The sequence below is a fragment of the Pipistrellus kuhlii genome, unplaced genomic scaffold (genome assembly GCF_014108245.1).
Source record: "Pipistrellus kuhlii isolate mPipKuh1 unplaced genomic scaffold, mPipKuh1.p scaffold_m20_p_132, whole genome shotgun sequence".
Lineage (NCBI taxonomy): Eukaryota > Metazoa > Chordata > Mammalia > Chiroptera > Vespertilionidae > Pipistrellus > Pipistrellus kuhlii.
The window spans coordinates 43,878-63,474 of NW_023425441.1; the positions used below are offsets into that span (position 1 = coordinate 43,878).

At 72.7% G+C, this 19,597-nt stretch overlaps 2 protein-coding genes across 2 annotated transcripts; one reads left to right on the top strand and one right to left on the bottom strand.

The window, feature by feature from the left end:
- The first annotated feature begins 2,309 nt into the window (after positions 1–2,309).
- On the top strand, positions 2,310–13,140 carry PKP3 (plakophilin 3). The gene is given in 18 exon segments (XM_036436247.2): positions 2,310–2,656; positions 5,274–5,353; positions 6,094–6,141; positions 6,143–6,403; positions 6,405–6,470; positions 6,472–6,539; positions 6,541–6,696; positions 6,785–6,908; positions 7,296–7,515; positions 7,899–7,931; positions 8,648–8,822; positions 9,713–9,830; positions 10,399–10,569; positions 10,709–10,894; positions 11,562–11,715; positions 12,238–12,430; positions 12,549–12,636; positions 12,777–13,140. Coding segments are annotated over 18 exon segments (2,409 nt in total). The 5' UTR covers positions 2,310–2,424; the 3' UTR covers positions 12,813–13,140.
- Positions 13,141–14,345: 1,205 nt separating this feature from the next.
- SIGIRR (single Ig and TIR domain containing) lies at positions 14,346–18,615 on the bottom strand. The gene is given in 11 exon segments (XM_045581064.1): positions 14,346–14,615; positions 14,820–15,009; positions 15,091–15,241; positions 15,307–15,409; positions 15,744–15,887; positions 15,994–16,134; positions 16,284–16,417; positions 16,804–16,988; positions 16,990–17,003; positions 17,557–17,685; positions 18,465–18,615. Coding segments are annotated over 11 exon segments (1,392 nt in total). The 5' UTR covers positions 18,502–18,615; the 3' UTR covers positions 14,346–14,451.
- Positions 18,616–19,597: the final 982 nt, after the last annotated feature.

Below are 19,597 nucleotides of genomic sequence, written 5' to 3' on the forward strand. Positions count from 1 at the left end.
GGCCCGGGGAGGCCAGGCCTGGGGGACCAGTGGGGCCTGGGGAGGCCAGGCCTGGGGGACCAGTGGGGCCCGGGAGGCCAGGCCGGGGGGACCAGTGGGGCCCGGGGAGGCCAGGCCTGGGGAGGCCAGGCCCGGGGAGGCCAGGCCTGGGGGACCAGTGGGGCCTGGGGAGGCCAGGCCTGGGGGACCAGTGGGGCCCGGGGAGGCCAGGCCTGGGGACCAGTGGAGCCTGGGGAGGCCAGGCCTGGGGGACCAGTGGGGCCTGGGGAGGCCAGTGGGGCCCGGGGAGGCCAGGCCCGGGGAGGCCAGGCCTGGGGACCAGTGGGGCCCGGGGAGGCCAGGCCGGGGGGACCAGTGGGGCCCGGGGAGGCCAGGCCTGGGGAGGCCAGGCCCGGGGAGGCCAGGCCTGGGGGACCAGTGGGGCCTGGGGAGGCCAGGCCTGGGGGACCAGTGGGGCCCGGGGAGGCCAGGCCTGGGGACCAGTGGGGCCCGGGGACCAGTGGGGCCCGGGGAGGCCAGGCCTGGGGGACCAGTGGGGCCCGGGGAGGCCAGGCCTGGGGGACCAGTGGGGCCCGGGGAGGCCAGGCCTGGGGACCAGTGGGGCCCGGGGACCAGTGGGGCCCGGGGAGGCCAGGCCCGGGGGACCAGTGGGGCCCGGGGAGGCCAGGCCCGGGGGACCAGTGGGGCCCGGGGAGGCCAGGCCTGGGGGACCAGTGGGGCCTGGGGAGGCCAGGCCTGGGGACCAGTGGGGCCCGGGGACCAGTGGGGCCCGGGGAGGCCAGGCCCGGGGAGGCCAGGCCTGGGGACCAGTGGGGCCCGGGGACCAGTGGGGCCCGGGGAGGCCAGGCCCGGGAGGCCAGGCCCGGGGACCGGCGGGACCCTGGGAGCCAGGCGGACCCGGGAGGGCGGGCCTGGCCGTGCCCGGGCGTGCGGGCCCTCCGGGTGTGCTCAGCGCCGCACCGACTTGTCTCCCAGGATTTTTCCACACAAAACACGACTCCCAGGACAGCAACCGGTCGGATGAGCTGGGCGCCCGGGCGTTGCCACCCCGCCCTCCGTGCCCCCACACGCGGCCCACAGGGAGGCTCCGCGGACCAGCCGCTGGGCCTGGGATGCAGCCGGGCGCCCCTCAGCCCGCGGCCGCCGGGATGAGCCGAGGGCCCCACGGCGGCCCCACAGCCAGGGTAGGTGTCCGTCCCCGCCGCCACCGGCCGGAGCCCCGCCCGGCCTCCGCCTGACCTCTCCAGGACCCTCTGTCCCCCCTGCCTCCCCACACACTGACCTCCCGCTGGTCCCCCAGGCCTGCCGGGACCCCGGCAGGTTCAGGCAGTGTCGGGGGGAGGGTTCTACATTGAAGGGGGGGCCTGGGGCTGGAGCAGGCTCCCGGGAGAGAGGCTGTTGGGTAGAGGGGTCCCCCAGGACTTGGTCAGGAGAACCGGGAGGTACGTGGGGCCTCCGCCCGCCCCCCATTCTCACTCAGGGTACCAGGGGCCCCTGCTGGGCCGCAGCCAGGCCTCCCTGGGCCGGCAGCCTTGGAGATGCCTGTCCAGCGGGGAGGGACTCAGACCCACCGGGCTGGGCCCCAACCCCGACACCGCTGATTGGGGCTCGGTGGGACTCCTGGCTTCCCAGGGGAGGCTGGGAGGAGGGCCCCTCTGAGTCAGCCCCCCGGGGCGCCCCGCCTGCCTGTCCATCACTCACTGCCCTGCGGAGCCTGGCGGACTGACTCACGGGTTGGAAATGGCTTCCCGCCCCCACAGCCTGGGGGGCAGGAGCGTGGAGGGGTGCCCTGCTGAAGCGTGTGGGGGAGGGGCTGGAGGTGGCTTCCAGCATCCGGGGACCCCGGTCTGGAGGGCCACCCCCAGGGAGAGCCTCCGGGGCCTTGCGGGCACCCAGTGTGGCGGCCAGGGCTCCACCAGCCCCTTCCACCCCAGCTCTTCCTAAGCCCTTTATCCTGAACCCGGACCTCGGCCCTGACCGGCCCTGACGGTGACTCCTAATGCCAGCCCTGCCTGGGCCCTCGGCCTCAGGGTTGGGCCCTGGAGCTGTGAGGGCCCCCCCCCCCCCGCCCGGGACAGCCCAGCCCCGGAGCGGCGGCCACACATAGTGGGGCCTGGAGAGCGTTTCCCAAGGGGCAGATCGCCTGGCCCGGATGGGCTGGAGGAGGGGCGGCCGGCCGGCCGGGGCCACCAGGGCCGGTTCTTCCGCCCGAATTCCGCCTCCCGCAGGCGGGCGGGCCCTCCTCCACCTGGCCAGGTGTCCCCGCCCCCCGCGGGCTGGGCGGCTTGTCTCCGCGGCTCTGGGTGAGGCCGTGGGGAGGGGACTCGGGGACGGGCGGCTCGGGACAGACGCAGAGACACTTGGGGCTGGAGGCGGCCTCGGCGGCCCGGGCCCGGCAGACCCAGCGCCCCCGCGCCCGCCGCCATGCAGGACGGTAACTTCCTGCTGTCGGCCCTGCAGCCGGAGGCCGGAGTGTGCTCCCTGGCGCTGCCCTCGGACCTGCAGCTGGACCGCCGGGGCGCCCAGGGGCCGGAGGCCGAGCGCCTGCGAGCCGCCCGCGTTCAGGAGCAGGTCCGCGCCCGCCTCCTGCAGCTCGGCCAGCAGCCCCGGCACAACGGCACCGCCGAGCCCGACGGGGTCCCCAGGGCGGCCCGAGGTAGGCGGGGCCCCGGTGGGCGCCGGGCGGGGTGGGGGGGCGCGGAGGTGCCAGGGCCGGAGGCCTGGTGGAGGCTGGCTCCAGGGTTCAGCTCCCTGACTCACGGAGGCCGCACTGAGTCACCCGCCCCGCCCTGGCGGGCGTGGGAGAAGCCATGGGTGGGGCCTCCCAGCACCCACTGGGACCCGGGGGCCTCCCACCGAGCCTGGGGGGGCCCCTGCCCCCCGCGCTGATCCCCGGCCGGCAGGGAGAGCAGCACATGGCCAGCCTGCCAGGCCGGGCGGGCAAACCCAGAAGGCACACGGGTCCCTCCCGTGACAGGCTCACACATGGTCCCGCCCCGACAGCACGGAGACGGCGCCCTCCCCCCCATGCCCGCGGGAGGGAGCAGACAAACACACGGACGTGAGGGCAGGTCTGGGAATCCTGGACGGGAGCCACCGCCTGCTGTCTGACCAGGGCCCCTGCGGGATTGCCGGGGAGGCCCCTGGACTGACCCAGATACTCTCCGTGGGAACCGAGGCGGGGGGGCCTCGGAGCCAGGAGGCCTGCCCTGTGCGTGCGGGAATCCCGGCTCCACCGGCGTGTGTGTGAGTGTGTGTGCAGGTGTGTGTGTGTGTATGGGTGTGTGTGAGTGTGTGTGTGAGTGTGTATGAGTGTGTGTGTATGGGTGTGTGTGTGTGAGTGTGTGTGTGAGTGTGTGTGTGAGTGTGTGTGGTGTGTATGGGTGTGTGTGAGTGTGTGTGTGTGTGTGTGAGTGTGTGTGAGTGTGTGTGTGTGAGTGGGTGTGAGTGTGAGTGTGTTTGTATGGGTCGTGTGAGTGTGTGTGTGAGTGTGTGTGGAGTGGTGTGTGTGTGAGTGTGTGTGAGTGTGTGTGTGTGTGTGTGTGAGTGTGTGTGTGAGTGTGAGTGTGAGTGTGTGTGTGAGGTGTGTGTGGGAGTGTGTGTGTGTGAGTGTGTGTGTGGTGTGTGTGTGTGTGAGTGTGTGTGAGTGTGTGTGAGTGTGAGTGTGAGTGTGTGTGTTGGGTGTGTGTGTGTGAGTGTGAGTGAGTGTGAGTGTGTGTGAGTGTGTGTGTGTGAGGGTGGGTGTGGGTGTGGAGTGTGTGGTTGGTGAGTGTGTGTGAGTGTGTGTGAGTGTGTGAGTGTGTGTGTGAGTGTGTGACTGTGTGTGACTGTGTGTGTGTGTGAGGTGTGTGTGTGGGTGTGTGTGTGTGTGAGTGTGTGTGAGTGTGAGTGTGAGTGTGTGTGTGAGGTGTGTGTATGGGTGTGCATGGGTGTCCTCCTCGCTGAGCCACAGCCACAGGGACAGTCAGACTGGAGAGCCCCTCCCGGGATGGGGCGGAGACCCCGGCCACAGAGGCTCACGCAGGTCAGTGGGCATCGGGTCGCAGGCAGCCCAGCTCTCCTCAGCGGTGCCCGGGGTCCGAGGGTGGAGGCCGGACCAGGAGGGGTTAATTGGCACCTGGCTGCCCTGCCAATTAACAGCAGGAAGATTGTAATTTGGGGGGCATGCCCCCCAGGCTGGGCCTCGCCAGCGTCAAAGGGTTAATAGCTCTGCCGAGAAGCCTCATTAACCGGGCAGGGCGGGCGGCAATCCGAGGGAACGCCCCTCCCTCCACACAGGGGTGGCCCAGCGGGGACCTGGCGGACCACCCCAGGCAGCCCCTTCCCGTCCAAAGACCCTGCTCCCGAATCCCAGGCGCCCCCCAGCCTGCCCCTCTGCTCTGCCTTGGTGCCCATCACCTGCCCACCCACACCCACCCACCTGCCCCCCCCCACACCCACCCACCTGCCTGTCCCCCTCCTTCCCACTCTCCACCCCCCAGGCTTCACCCTCACTCTGTCCATCCTCACACGGTCTGTCTCCTGTCTCTCCACCTGCCCACCAGCCAGCCCACTCGCCTGCCCACTGGTCTGTCCACTCACGGTGGAGTCAGGCTGGCGCCAGCGCCCTCAGTCAGGGTGCCGAGGGGGCGGGTGTGGCTCTGCCAGGGGGACGGGGGACTGCACCCCAGGCCTGACTGGTCCCGGGAGACGGAGCAGAGCCTCACTCTGCTGACCGCAGCCGGGGACCGGCTCACAGGGGCCAGTGTGGCCTGGAGGGGGGAGCTGATGCGGGGTCCCTGGCTCGCCGCCCAGGGGGCTGGGAGGGCATGGGGTAAGCATTGCCCCCAGCCCAGCTGGAGGTGAGGGGGCTGGGAGGGCATGGGGTAAGCATTGCCCCCAGCCCAGCTGGAGGTGAGGGGGCTGGGAGGGCATGGGGTAAGCATTGCCCCCAGCCCAGCTGGAGGTGAGGGGCTGGGAGGGCATGGGGTAAGCATTGCCCCAGCCCAGCTGGAGGTGAGGGGGCTGGGAGGGCATGGGGTAAGCATTGCCCCAGCCCAGCTGGAGGTGAGGGGGCTGGGAGGGCATGGGGTAAGCATTGCCCCAGCCCAGCTGGAGGTGAGGGGGCTGGGAGGGCATGGGGTAAGCATTGCCCCAGCCCAGCTGGAGGTGAAGGGCCGGGGTCGGTGGAGACAGACGGCAGGGACTGGAGCTCAGCCCTCCCCAGTGGGCCCAGGGTCCAGGCGGGAGGCGGGAGGCCTTGAGCGGCCAGGCTACCACAGTGCTGTCCACAGGCGTGTCCCGGGGCCAGTACCACACCCTGCAGACCGGCTTCAGCTCCCGCTCCCAGGGCCTGAGCGGGGACGGCGCCTCGGTGAGTGCCCCGCTCCCCGTCCCGCTCCGCGGACACATGGGGGGCTGGGGGAGGCTGGGGGAGGCTGGGGGAGGCTGGGGGAGGCTGGGGGAGGCTGGGGGGAGGCTGGGGGAGGCTGGGGGAGGCTGGGGGAGGCTGGGGGCTCGGGGGAGGCTGGGGGCTCGGGGGAGGCTGGGGGGAGGCTGGGGGAGGCTGGGGGGAGGCTGGGGGAGGCTGGGGGAGGCTGGGGGAGGCTGGGGGCTTCGGGGGAGGCTGGGGGGAGGCTGGGAGAGGCTGGGGGAGGCTGGGGGAGGCTGGGGAGGCTGGGGGAGGCTGGGGGCTCGGGGGAGGCTGGGGGGAGGCTGGGAGAGGCTGGGGGAGGCTGGGGGAGGCTGGGGGAGGCTGGGGGCTCGGGGGAGGGCTGGGGGAGGCTGGGGGAGGCTGGGGGAGGCTGGGGGCTCGGGGGAGGCTGGGGAGGCTGGGGGCTCGGGGGAGGCTGGGGGAGGCTCGGGGGAGGCCGGGGGGAGGCTGGGGGAGGCTGGGGGAGGCTGCGGGGGAGGCTGGGGGAGGCTCGGGGGAGGCTGGGGGGGAGGCTGGGGGAGGCTCGGGGGAGGCTGGGAGCTCGGGGGAGGCCGGGGGGAGGCCGGGGGCGAGGCTGGGGGAGGCTGGGGGAGGCTGGGGGGAGGCTGTGGCCCCCGGGGCCAGGGAGAGCCGGCCCCCACTCACTGCCACCCCGTCCCCCGTCCCCGTCCCGCCCACAGACCTTCCGGCCCATCGCCAAGCCCGCCTACAGCCCGGCCGCCTGGTCCCTCCCGCTCGGCCGTGGACCTGAGCTGCGGCCGGAGGCTGAGCACGGCCCACAACGGGGGCAGCGCCTTCGGGGCCGGGGTCGGGGGAGGCCGGCCCGCCGTGCCCGCGCGGCCCGTGTCCTTCCAGGAGCGCGGGGGCGGCCCGGGGGACTACGACACGCTGTCGCTGCACTCGCTGCGGCTGGCGCCCGGCCTGGATGAGCGCGGCAGCGCAGCCTCCGAGCAGCCGGAGCCCGCCGCCTGCCGGGCCTTCGCCTGCGAGCCGCCAGGCCGGCGCCGGCGCGGGGCGGGCGGGCGGCCTGGACTGGCCCGAGGCCGCCGAGGGGGCCGCCCGGCCGCCCCATCCGCGCCCCGGCCATGCGGACGCTGCAGCGGTTCCAGAGCAGCCACCGCAGCCGCGTGGGGCGCCGTGCCCGGCGGCGTCCTCGAACCCGTGGCCCGCGCGCCCTCCGTGCGCAGCCTCAGCCTCAGCCTGGGCGAGGCGGGGCCCCTGCCGGACCTGCGGGGGCTGGACAGCTACGGCGGCCAGCGCGCCCTGCAGAGGCTCAGCAGCGGGTGAGCCGCGGGCGTGGGAGGGCGCTGCCTGGCCCCGCCGCCCGGGTCGGCCTGACCCCTGACCCCTGACCCCTGACCATCTCCGCAGCTTCGATGACATGGACTTGCCGTCGGCAGTGAAGTACCTCATGGCCTCGGACCCCAACCTGCAGGTGCTGGGTGCGGCCTACGTCCAGCACAAGTGCTACAGCGACGCCGCCGCCAAGAAGCAGGTGGCCGCCCGCGACCCCGTGACCCCTCCCCGACCTCTGGCCCCTGACCTCTGGCCCCCAACCCCCTCCCTGACCCCAGGGGACTGTGCTGGCTTCATATTGCCAGTCTCCCAGCAGAGGAGGCAGCACTGCACCCCTCTGCACACGCCTGTATACCCGCACAACACCGTGCACACACCTGTACACTTCCGCACACAGTCCGGCACACGCACGCACCCCCGCAGCACACCTGCAAACACCTGGGACAGCGATTTCCCCCGCACACGTCCGAACAGCGCCTGGCACCCCGCACACACCTGCACACGGACCTGTAAAGGCGCCGCAAACGTCCGCACACGCCTGCACCCCGCACAACCGGTGCGCAGGGCTGACCCGCTGTGCCCGCAGGCCCGCAGCCTCCAGGCCGTGCCGCGGCTGGTGAAGCTCTTCAACCACGCGAACCAGGAGGTGCAGCGCCACGCCACGGGCGCCATGCGCAACCTCATCTACGACAACGCCGACAACAAGCTGGCGCTGGTTGAGGAGAAACGCATCTTCGAGCTGCTGCTGCTCACGCTGCTGGAGCAGGACGACGAGCTGCGCAAGACGTCACCGGTGCCTGAGCCCCGCCCCGCCCTCTCCCCCTCCCCCCTCCCCCTCCCATCCCTCCCCTCTCCCCTCCCCCCACAGCCCCGCCGTGCCAGCAGACACGAGCTCGCAGAACGTCACCGGTGCCTGAGCCCCGCCCCGTCCTCCCCCTCCCCCCCCCTCCCTCCCCCTCCCCCTCCCCCTCCTCCCCCTCCCCCTTCCCCTCCCCCCTCCCCCCCCCCCTCCCCTCCCCCTCCCCCCTCCCCCTCCCCCTCCCCCTTCCCTCCCCCCTCTCCCTCCCCTCCCCCCTCCCCCTCCCCCTTCCCCTTCCCCCCTCCCCCCTCCCCCTCCCCTTCCCCCCTCCCCTCCCCCTCCCGCCTCTCCCTTCCCTCTCCCCTCCCCCCACCGCCCCGGCCGTGCCAGCAGAGGACGACGAGCTGCGCAAGAACGTCACCGGTGCCTGAGCCCCGCCCCGTCCTCCCCCTTCCCCTTCCCCTCCCCCTCCCCTCCCCACCTCCCCCTCCCCCCTCCCCCCGGCCCCCTCCCCTGCCTCCCTCCCCCTCCCCCCTCCCCCCTCCGCCTCCTCTCCCCCCTCTCCCCCCCACCCCCCGGCCGTGCCAGCAGGACGACGAGCTGCTCAAGAACGTCACCGGTGCCTGAGCCCCGCCCCGTCCTCCCCCTTCCCCCTCCCCCTCCCCCTCCTCCCTCCCCTCCCCCCTCTCCCCTCCCCCCACCGCCCCGGCCGTGCCAGCAGGACGACGAGCTGCGCAAGAACGTCACCGGTGCCTGAGCCCCGCCCGTCCTCCCCCTTCCCCCTCCCCCTCCCCTCCTCCCTCCCCTCCCCCCCTCTCCCCTCCCCCCACCGCCCCGGCCGTGCCAGCAGGACGACGAGCTGCGCAAGAACGTCACCGGTGCCTGAGCCCCCCCCCCCGTCTCCCCCGTCCCTCCCCCCTCCCCCGTGTCCCCCCCCCCCGCCTGCCCTCCATGTCCCACCTCCTTCCTCGGTCCCGAGTCTGCCCTGGGCCGGGTCTCCAGTGCCGGGGGGGGGGGGCCATGTCCCCCGCAGGCCGCACTCAGCGGTCGGGGAGGCTCCCGCCGGGCCAGGCGGAGGGGGGGTAAACGCGCCCTCCCGGCCCCCGAAGAGCCGCCGCCCTGACCGGCCGCTCCCGCAGGCATCCTGTGGAACCTGTCCTCCAGCGACCACCTCAAGGACCGGCTGGCCCGCGACACGCTGGAGCAGCTCACCGACCTGGTGCTGAGCCCCCTCTCGGGGGCCGGGGGGCCGCCCCTCATCCAGCAGAACGCCTCGGAGGCTGAGATCTTCTACAACGCCACCGGCTTCCTCAGGTGCGCGCACGCCGGCACACGCCGGCACACGCCTGCACACGCCGGCACACGCCTGCACACACCAGCACACGCCAGCACGTCTGCCACGCCGGCACTTGTTTGCACACACCCGCACATGGTTGCACACCTCTGCACACACCCGCACACCTCTGCACATGCCCGCACATCTCTGCACACCTCTGCACATGCCCACACACCTCTGCACATGTCCGCACATGCCTGCACACCTCTGCACACACATGCACACACCCGCACACCTTTGCACACACAGGGGGGAGGCCGCCAGGGCACCAGGGCTGAGCATGGACATAGGAACCGGGAGGTCAGGGTTCGATTCCCGATCAGGACACAGGCCCAGGGTGCGGGCTCCATCCCCATTTTGGGGACGTGCAGGAGGCAGCCGGTCCATGATTCTCTCTCATCGTGGATGTGTTTCTCTCCCTCTCCCTTCCTCCCTGACATCATTAAAATTATATTTAAAAACTAAAAGGTGCTGGCCAGGGCATGGAGTAGACTCTAGGCCAGTGGTCGGCAAACTCATTGGTCCACAGAGCCGAATACAACAGCACAACAACTGACATTCCTTCGGAGAGCCACATTTTTAAACTTAAGCTTCTTCTAACACCACGTATTCAACACAGACTCGCCCAGGCCGTGGCGTTTTGTGGAAGAGCCCCCTCCAGGGGCCAGTGAGCCGCCTGTGGCTCCCGAGCCGTGGTTTGCCGGCCACGGCTCTAGGCCCACAGGCTCAGGTCTCATTGAACCAGGGACCTGATCTGACCCTCCAGGGGGAGGAGGGCCGGGCACTAAGGCCTTAGCCCTCAGGCCCAGGTCTGGGGGGGGGGGCTCCCGGGTCCCCGTGGGGGTCCCTGACCGGCCTCCACCCTCAGGAACCTCAGCTCGGCCTCCCAGGCCACGCGCCAGAAGATGCGGGAGTGCCACGGGCTGGTGGACGCCCTGGTCACCTACATCAACCAGGCCCTGGACGTGGGCAAGTGTGAGGACAAGGTGAGGGCGGCCGGGGGGGGCGGGTGGCTGGCGGGGAGGTGGCTGGCGGGGAGGTGGCTGGGGGGGCCGGCGGGGAGGTGGCTGGTGGGGAGGTGGCTGGCGGGGAGGTGGCTGGGGGGGAGGTGGCTGGGGGGGAGGCGGCCGGGGGGGGGCGGGTGGCTGGTGGGGAGGTGGCTGGCGGGGAGGTGGCTGGCGGGGAGGTGGCTGGCGGGGAGGTGGCTGGGGGGGCCGGCGGGGAGGTGGCTGGTGGGGAGGTGGCTGGCGGGGAGGTGGCTGGCGGGGAGGTGGCTGGGGGGAGGTGGCTGGGGGGGAGGCGGCCGGGGGGGGGGCGGGTGGCTGGTGGGGAGGTGGCTGGCGGGGAGGTGGCTGGCGGGGAGGTGGCCGGGGGGGGGCGGGTGGCTGGTGGGGAGGTGGCTGGCGGGGAGGTGGCTGGCGGGGAGGTGGCTGGCGGGGAGGTGGCTGGCGGGGAGGTGGCTGGCGGGGAGGTGGCTGGGGGGGCCGGCGGGAGGTGGCTGGGACGGGGCAGCCGGGCGGGCTGGCCGGCCCTGCTGACCGCAGCCTCCCGCAGAGCGTGGAGAACGCCGTGTGCGTGCTCCGGAACCTGTCCTACCGCCTGTACGACGAGATGCCGCCGTCCGCCCTGCAGCGCCTGGAGGGCCGTGGCCGCAGGGACGTGGCCGGGGCGCCGCCCGGGGAGGTGGTGGGCTGCTTCACGCCGCAGAGCCGGCGGCTGCGGGAGGTGGGTCGGCTTCGGCCTGGGCCAGCGAGAGCAGGGGGCGGGCAGGGAGGGACAGGGGGGTCAGGGACGGACAGGGGGTCAAGGAGGGACAGGGGGACAGGGGCCTGGCTGACCCTGGCTGACCGCGGGCCCCGCCCAGATGCCCATCGCCGCCGATGCGCTGACCTTCGCCGAAGTGTCCAAGGACCCCAAGGGCCTCGAGTGGCTGTGGAGCCCCCAGATCGTGGGCCTGTACAACCGCTTGCTGCAGCGCTGCGAGCTCAACCGGCACACGACCGAGGCGGCGGCCGGCGCCCTGCAGAACATCACGGCCGGCGACCGCAGGGTGAGCCGCGCGGGCGGGCCCCCCGGGTCCCCCGACCCCCCTGGCCCCCTCGGACCCCTCGGAACCCCTGCACCCCCCCTGGACCCCCTGGACCTCCCCTGAACCACTGGCCCACCCCCGACCCCTCGAAACCCCCCTGGGCCCCCCTGGCCTCCCAGACTCCCCTGGACCCCCCCAGTACCCCCCACGAGCCCTCCCTGGACCCCCCGGCCCCCCCCGGAACCCCTGGGCCCCTCGAACCCCTCGACCCCCTGGACCCCCCCGGCTCCCCCACGAGCCCCCCCTGGACCCCCGACCCCCCCGGAAACCCCTGGGCCCCCCGGACTTCCCCCTGGGCGCTCCCCGGGCCCCCTCCTGGGTCCCCCCCGGACACCCCCGACCCCCTCCTGGGCCCCCTTCTGGCCACGGCAGAGAACCCGGGGGGGGGCAGAGGGCGTGAGGGCCTGCTCGGGGTGGACATCTGCTGGGAGAGGAAGGGCCAGAACGCCCCAGGGGCCTCGAGGCTGGGAGGAGGGACAAGGCGGAGGGGGCGTCTGGGGTGCCGCGCGGAGCCTGGGGGAGGTGCCCAGCAGGTCAGTCCGGGGGGGCGCCTGGCAGTCCTGCCTCAGTTTCCCCGGGGGCGGCGCTGGCGCCTCGCCCCGCGCCCACCAGCCCCTCCCGCCGGCAGTGGGCGGGCGTGCTCAGCCGCCTGGCGCTGGAGCAGGAGCGCATCCTGAACCCGCTGCTGGACCGCGTGCGCACGGCCGACCACCACCAGCTGCGCTCGCTGACCGGCCTCATCCGCAACCTGTCCCGCAACGCGCGCAACAAGGACGAGATGTGTGAGTCCGCAGCGGCCCCCCCCCCCAGCGGCCCCCCCCCAGCGGCTCCGCCCCCAGCGGCCCCGCCCCCAGCGGCTCCGCCCCCAGCGGCTCCGCCCCCAGCGGGCTCCGTCCCCCCAGCGGGCTCTGTCCCCCCAGCGGGCTCTCCCCCCCAGCGGGCTCTCCCCCCCAGCGGGCTCTCCCCCCCAGCGGGCTCTGTCCCCCAGCGGGCTCTGTCCCCCCCAGCGGGCTCCGTCCCCCCAGCGGGCTCCGTCCCCCAGCGGGCTCTCCCCCCCAGCGGGCTCTCCCCCCCAGCGGGCTCTCCCCCCCAGCGGGCTCCGCCCCCCCAGCGGGCTCTGTCCCCCCCAGCAGGCTCCGCCCCCCAGCGGGCTCTGTCCCCCCCAGCGGGCTCTGTCCCCCCAGCGGGCTCCGTCCCCCCAGCGGGCCCCGCCCCCCCCCCCCCCCGCGGGCTCGGCCTGGCCTGGCCGGCTGCTGCGGCCGCCGGGCTCGGGGCGGCCGGCGCTGACCGGCCTGGGTCCGCAGCCACCAAGGTGGTGAGCCACCTGATCGAGAAGCTGCCGGGCGGCGTGGGCGAGAAGTGCCCGCCGGCGGACGTGCTGGTGAACATCATCGCGGTGCTCAACAACCTGGTGGTGGCCAGCCCCGTGGCCGCCCGCGACCTGCTCTACTTCGACGGGCTCCGCAAGCTGGTCTTCATCAAGAAGAAGCGCGACGGGTGGGCGGCCCTCCCCAGCCCCCCCCGGCCAGGCCCCGGCCGCCTCCCCGGCCCCCTCCCGCCCCGCTCCCCGCCTTCTGGCTGAGTCTGTCCGCCCTGACGCCCGCCCTCTTCCCAGCCCCGACAGCGAGAAGTCCTCCCGGGCCGCCTCCAGCCTCCTGGCCAACCTGTGGCAGTACAGCAAGCTCCACCGGGACTTCCGGGCGGTAGGTTCTGGCGCGGGGCAGGCAGGCTCCCGGAGGGGGTGGGGAGTTAGGGGCCAGGGGAACAGGGTCCGCCCCAGCCCCCAGGGGGCGGGCGGGTGGGTGCAGGGCGGCACCCTCACTCGCACCCCGCCTGATTGCAGAAGGGCTATCGGAAGGAGGACTTCCTGGGCCCCTAGCCGAGGCCATCCCGGAGGAGGAGGAGGACTGGACGTGGCCCAGCCCCCCGAGGCCGGGCCCAGCCCCCGCGGCCGCCGCCGAGGGCCGCCTGGAGGAGGAGGCCGGTGGCCCGGTGCTCGCCCAGCCCCGTGCAGCTGGGAAGGGCCGGGCCACCGGGGAGGACGGGCGGGGGCTTGCAGTGGGGACGTGGCTTCTGCAGGGCGGGGAGTGGGCAGGGCTTGAGGCTGCTCTGGTGCAGGGGTGGGGACGGGTCAGGCTGGCGGAGGCGGGCTGTGCGTGGCCGCAGTGCTGCCCACGCTGAGAATAAAGGTGGTCGTGAAGACAGCAGCCGCCCCACACGCTTCTTCCTTTTTAAAATGTGTTTTTATTGGTTTCAGAGAGGAGGGGAGAGGGAGAGGGAGAGGGAGAGGGAGAGGAGGGAGAGGAACCTCAGGAGGACAGAGGATCATGGACCCGCTGCTCCTGCACGCCCCCTACAGGGGATGGAGCCTGCAACCTGAGCGTGTACCCGGCCGGGAACCCAACCGTGACCTCCTGGTTCACAGGTCAAAGCTCAACCCCCGAGCCAGGCTGGCGGGACCCACGTGCTTCTTTAGCGGGTCTGACCCCTGGGTACTCCGGTGCCCCCAAGCACAGCCAGGCCGCCTGGGCTCACCCGGGCCTCGCCATGCCAGGGGAGAGCTGGTGGGAGCGGAGGAGGTGGGGGAGGCAGCTGAGGCCTCGGTGCCACTGGAGACGCAGGGACCATTCCTGGCAAAGGCACCCACAGCTCTCTGCCCTGCCCTCCTTGGGCCTGGGGGCACCTGGCCAGGGCTCTGGAGCTTGGGAGCCTCCCCCTCACTGAGCCAGGCCCCTGGTTATGCAGCTCCACTGAAATCCCCGACAAAGGCTCCTTCCCAAGCTCAGCACCGAGTCTCCGAGGGGCTGGCTCCTTGGGATCCGTCTGGACCAGGGGGACTGGGGACTCCACGCTGCCCCTCGCAGGGGAGGGGGCTCCAGCACGATGTGCCTGAGCCGGCACGGGAGGGGGAGGGGGACGGTGGGCAGATGGAGGGGGACGGTGGGCAGATGGAGGGGGAGGGTGGGCAGATGGAGGGGGACGGTGGGCAGATGGAGGGGGGACGGTGGGCAGATGGAGGGGGACGGTGGGCAGATGGAGGGGGGACGGTGGGCAGATGGAGGGGGAGGGTGGGCAGATGGAGGGGACGGTGGGCAGATGGAGGGGGAGGGTGGGCAGATGGAGGGGGAGGGTGGGCAGATGGAGGGGGGATGGTAGGCAGATGGAGGGGGAGGGTGGGCAGATGGAGGGGGGAGGGTGGGCAGATGGAGGGGGGACGATGGGCAGATGGAGGGGGGACGGTGGGCAGATGGAGGGGGAGGGTGGGAGTGGACAGCCCGATTTGGTGACTGAGGCCACAGGGATTAAAAAAAGGGGGGGTCAGGGGCCCTGGGAGCCCGAGATGGAAGTGAGGGGTGCCCGGCCAGGACAGTCCACCCCTTCCTGCCCAGAGAGGACAGGACGCGGCAGAGGCAGGGTCCGAAGGACTTTATTTTCTGGCAGGAGGAGGCCCGGGCCCCCCGCCCCGGGGTCCCAGGCCGCGAGGGGCGGGCTCCAGGTCGGACTCTGGCCGGGGGGGACTACACGTCCTCCTCGGACACCAGGCAGTAGAAGTCTGTGCGGGCGCCGTAGTTCCGGGAGCCGAGGTCCGAGACGTCCACCTCGCTGCCCCGGGCCTCTCCCAGCGAGGCCTGGCTGGGCTGCGGCGGCGCCGACGGCTCCCCAAAGACAGGCCCGCGGACACCTGGGGGGACACCCGCCTGAAGCCCCTCGCTCCCCGCTCCCCCCCGCAGTGACCTCCGAGGTCTCAGGCCCACGCGCCTCTGAGAGAAGCGGTGAGGGGTCCTGGGGGCCCGGCCCCGCAGACGGCGGGGGGAGTCCCCCCACCTGGGCCCGCTCCGGCTTCCGCAGCCCTGGGTCCCGGGGTCCGGGCGGCTGGTGCACATACCCAGGTCCCCCTCGGGGTCGGGGTCCAGCTCGGGGTCCAGGGTCTGGCCCTCGGGGACGTGGCCCCGCACGATGAGCATGGGGTCCTTGTCATCCTGCAGCCGCGTCTGGGGGTCCCCCTCCATCGCCCGGTACTGCACCTTTCGCGGCAGCGCCAGCTGCAGCTCCTTCCAAAAGTCCGAGGACGGCGTCTGGGGGCCGAGGCGGGGCTTAGCGGGGGGAACACAGGGGGGTGCAGACACTGGGACCCCCGCCCTCAGAGCCCCCCGCACCACGGAGCCGGGCCGCCAGCGCAGCAGGGTCACCAGGTGGCGGTGCTGGTGCAGCAGGTGCAGCGCGGGGTGCGCGGGGTCGCGCCGCGGGCCGTCGAAGGTGATGAAGATGGGCCTGCGCGTGAGCTCCAGCAGCCGGCACAGGCCCTCCCTGCGGGCGGATGGGGCCGTCAGCAGGCCGCAGCGAGCCACGCCCCCCCCCAGCGCGGGACCCACCGGAAGCTGTGGCTGCACCAGGGCCGCCCCAGGAAGGCGTCTGACAGCACCACGATGAGGCGCCGGCAGCGGCTCAGGTTCACCAGGAGGTCGGCCGAGGGCTCTGCGAACCGGAACCGGGGATGGGCTGGGACCCACGCGGGCAGGGAGGGGCCGCGGCGAGCAGGGGAGATGGGCGGGGCCCTGACGGGGGCGGGGCCAGGAGTCTGGGAGGGGCGGGGCCTGGGTTACGGAAGCGGTGGAGGGGCAGGGCCTAGGTCAGGGGCGGGGCCCTGGTAGGTGTGGGGCCTGGAGCCCGGGAGGGGCGGGACCCTGGCAGGGGGCGGGGCCTGGAGCCCGGGAGGGCGGAGCCTGGGTTGCGGAAGCGGCGGGGGCGGGGCCTGGCAGGGGCGGGGCCTGGGGCGGGCGGCGGAGTGGGGCGGGACCGGAGCCCGCACCTGCCCGCGGCAGGAGGTCACGGTCGTCCAGGAAGAGCTTGTAGCCCCGACAGCGCTCCAGCTGCGGCTTCAGGATGAAGTTCACGAACTTGCGGTCGTCGGGGCTGTCGCTGTAGGAGACGTAGGCGTCGTACAGCTTCCCGTCTGCGGGCGGCAGGGGTCAGCTGGCCGCTCCTGGCCGGGGTGTCCCGGGTCCCCACCCCCGAACCACCCCGCTGGCCCGGGCCGCCCACGCACCATGGCCACGCACCGTTCACCTCCACCTCCCCGTAGGCGTTCTGGTACCAGAGCTGCACGTCCAGGCGGCACTTCAGGTAGAGCAGGGCAGCCAGCAGCAGGGCCAGCAGGACCAGCAGGGCGGCCAGCACAGCGGCCAAGTGGCCTGCGGGGGCTGGGACAGAGCTGCACCTGAGCCCTGAACCCCACTGCACCTCCAGCCTCTAGCTCCCTCTCCCCCTGAACCCCGGGGACCCCTCACCAACCCTCCAGCCTCTAGCTCCCTGCCCCCCCTTTGCCCCCTGAACCCCGGGGACCCCTCACCAGCCCTCCAGAGAGTGAAGGAAGCGGAGCTGACATTCTGGATGGCGCAGGTGAAGGCCCCGTAGTCCTCAGCACTGGTCAGGTTGACCCCCAGGACACTGGACACAAGCACCTCTGACCGGTTGGCCTGGACCCTGAGGAGACCAGGCACCAACCTCTCATCGGGGGCCGGAGCCCCGCCCGGCGGGATGCTGAGAGCCTGCGGTGTGGCCTCCTGGGCAGCCGTTGGCCGTGGGCTGAGAGAGGTGGCAGGACTGGAGGGGGTTCGGGTCTGTCACCCTAATCCTGGGCCCGGGTCCGGGGTGCTCTGATCCCAGGCGTGGCCCAGTGGCCTCAGCACTCGGCGGGCACCATGGTCCCGGCCCGGCGGTGTGCAGAGTGCCCCTCGGGCCACGGCCTCCGTCTGGGTCAGGGGCACCGTGCCCGTGTCACGCCTGGCGGTCACGCCCAGCCACGGCCGGGCGGACAGGCCAGGGTGTGGGTCAGAGGCCAGGCCATCGGAGCCCCGGCGGTCTCTTACCAGGAGTCCTCACGGAGCTCGTAGTGGCTGCCATTGCCCAGCGGCAGCCCGTCTTTCAGCCACTGGACCGGGAGCAGCGGGCAGAGGGGCGCGGGGACCACCCAGGCCGTGCAGTTCAGAGTGACCGCGCTGCCCAGCGCAGGCGCCAGGGCCTGGCTTCCGGAAGGGGAGAGGAAGTTGGGGGGGCCTGTCGCAGGCGCCTGCAGAGAGAGGACAGGGGGGTTAGCCGCACTCAGGCCCCCTGACCTCCCATCCCTCCCGTCCACAGGGGGTCTGAGGGCTGGAGCCGCTCGGTGGTCACACCATGTCCGTCCGCGAGTCCCATGGACAATGGGGCCCGGCATCTGACCGCCCGTCCGCCCGGGACCTGAGCCCCAGGCGCAGGGCCTCGGCCCCCGCCCCGGGCGCTGCTGGGCCTGTGGGCACCGTGGTCTGGGGGACGGGCGCTGCGGGTGCCAGCACCTTCCACCTGAGAGGAACCCAGGGTCCCAGGACCCTCTGCTGACCACGGGAAGCCTGTCCAGCTCCGGAGGCCTGAGCTTCTCTTAGCACCACCCGGCCTGAGCGCGAGCAGGCGTCAGAGCACGGCCGCCGCCTGATGGCGCGGTGCCCCCTCTCCCCGCCACGCCCTGGGCCCCAGCAGCGCCCACCCACAGCCTGGGGAGGGGGAGCAGGGCCCGGGCTGGGCGGCAGCCTGGCGCCGGGGTGTGGAGGTGAGAGTGGGGCCTGCGCCCGCCCCTCTGACCCCTCTACCTGCCATGGTCCGACCGGGGCCTCCTCGGGCGAGCCGGGCACGGTGCCACCCCCGGCTCCACGGCTCCTCCGCTGGGCGGGCCGGACCCCAGGCTGGCGGGCTCGCGCGGTCTCCGTGGTGGTCAGAGGCTGCGCACCCGGGGGGCAAGGTAAACACGGACAGGGCGAGTTAACATGTAGCCTGGCACCGAGCACCGGGGCGGAGCCGCTCTGAGCCCCTTCCCCAGCCCCCAGCCACCGTGACGGCCCAGGTGGAGCAGTGGGCATCCCTCTGGCACCCTCACCCTCTCACAGCCTCTCCACTCCTCTGCACAGGGCTCCCTGCACACCTCCCCCCCCGGGTCTGTTGCACACTCACCCCCTGCACTAAGCTCCCACCGTGGCCGTGTGCACACGTGGACACTCCCCCTGCCCCCCGCCCTCTGTGGCCCACACAGTGCACACCCTGGACCAGCTCCCGCCAGGGCACAGCCAGGGGCAGCTACACGTCCCCCCACACACATGACCTCCCCCCTGGCGCACATGCAGCCTCCTGTGTCCCACACGCGCCAGGCTGACCCCTCGCCAGGCTGACCCTCACCAGGCTGACCCCTCGCCAGGCTGACCCCTCACCAGACTGACCTTCGCCAGGCTGACCCTCACCAGGCTGACCCCCGCCAGGCTGACCCTCGCCAGGCGGACCCTCGCCAGGCTGACCCTCACCAGGCTGACCCCCGCCAGGCTGACCCTCGCCAGGCTGACCCCTCGCCAGGCTGACCCTCGCCAGGCTGACCCTCGCCAGGCTGACCCCCGCCAGGCTGACCCCCGCCAGGCTGACCCCCGCCCGGCCTCAGGCCCGAAGGCCTCGGGGGGGGGGGGGCTCGGGCTCCTGCAGAGGGCAGGCCGGGGGTGGGGAGGGCGCCGGTCACCTGGTTCCGGCTCCGTCCTGCAGGCAGCGCTGGTCATGGTGTCAGTGACCTGGGCCCCGGCCCGGTCCCCCCGCGGCCGCGGGGCACAGCGGGCGAGGCCTGGCTGTGTGTGTACCTCAGGGACGCTTCCTGGCCGTGCGGTCACATCCTCTCCCGACCCTGACCCCACCCCGCGCCCACCCCGTCCGGCGGAGGTGGTTGGCCCGCCCGCCGCCCGGCCCTTCCTGTAGCTCTGAGTCAGGGCGCCTTCCTCTGGCCGCTGGGCCCGCCCGCCGCCGGGCACCGCTTCCCCCCCCCTCCCGGGCCAGCCTGCAGGGGGCGGGGGGGCGGGGCTGGGAGGAGACCGCCCCCCTGCACACACAGGAGGCCCGGGGCAGGCGGCCGGCTTCCCGCAGGCCCACAGCCCCCACGCCAGGGAGCGGGCAGCCCGTGTCTGACCTCTGACCTGCGGTGGGGGAGGGGTCCTACAGAACGGGGCGGGGGGGGGGGGCCTCCCGGTGTAGCCCCGACTGAGCAGTTACCAGTGGGCGGAGGCATCCTGTGGACCTTGGTTCCTGGCTTGGGGGCGGAGTGTGTGTGAGTGTGTGTGTGTGTGTGTGTGTGTGTGAGTGTGTGTGTGTGTGTGTGTGTGAGTGTGTGTGAGTGTGAGTGTGTGTGTGTGTGTGTGTGTGTGAGTGTGTGTGTGTGTGTGTGTGTGAGTGTGTGTGAGTGTGAGTGTGTGTGAGAGTGTGTGTGAGAGAGTGTGTGTGTGTGAGTGTGAGAGTGTGTGTGTGTGAGTATGTGTGTGAGTGTGTGTGTGAGTGTGTGTGTGTGTGTGAGTGAGTGTGTGTGAGTGTGAGTGTGTGTGAGAGTGTGTGTATGTGAGTGTGTGTGAGTGTGAGTGTGTGTGAGAGTGTGTGTGTGAGTGTGTGTGTGTGTGTGTGTGTGTGTGAGAGTGTGTGAGTGTGTGAGTGTGTGTGTGTGTGTGTGTGTGTGTGTGTGTGTGGCGGAAGCAATGCTCCCTTTTACAGGCAAGGAGGTCCGCAGGGGCCTAGCAGAGGCCAGGTGGGGGGCAGCCATGGGGGCCATCTGGGGGGGCAGCCAGGTGGAGGGCAGCCGGGAGGGGGCAGCCGGGGGGGGGGCAGCTAGCGGCT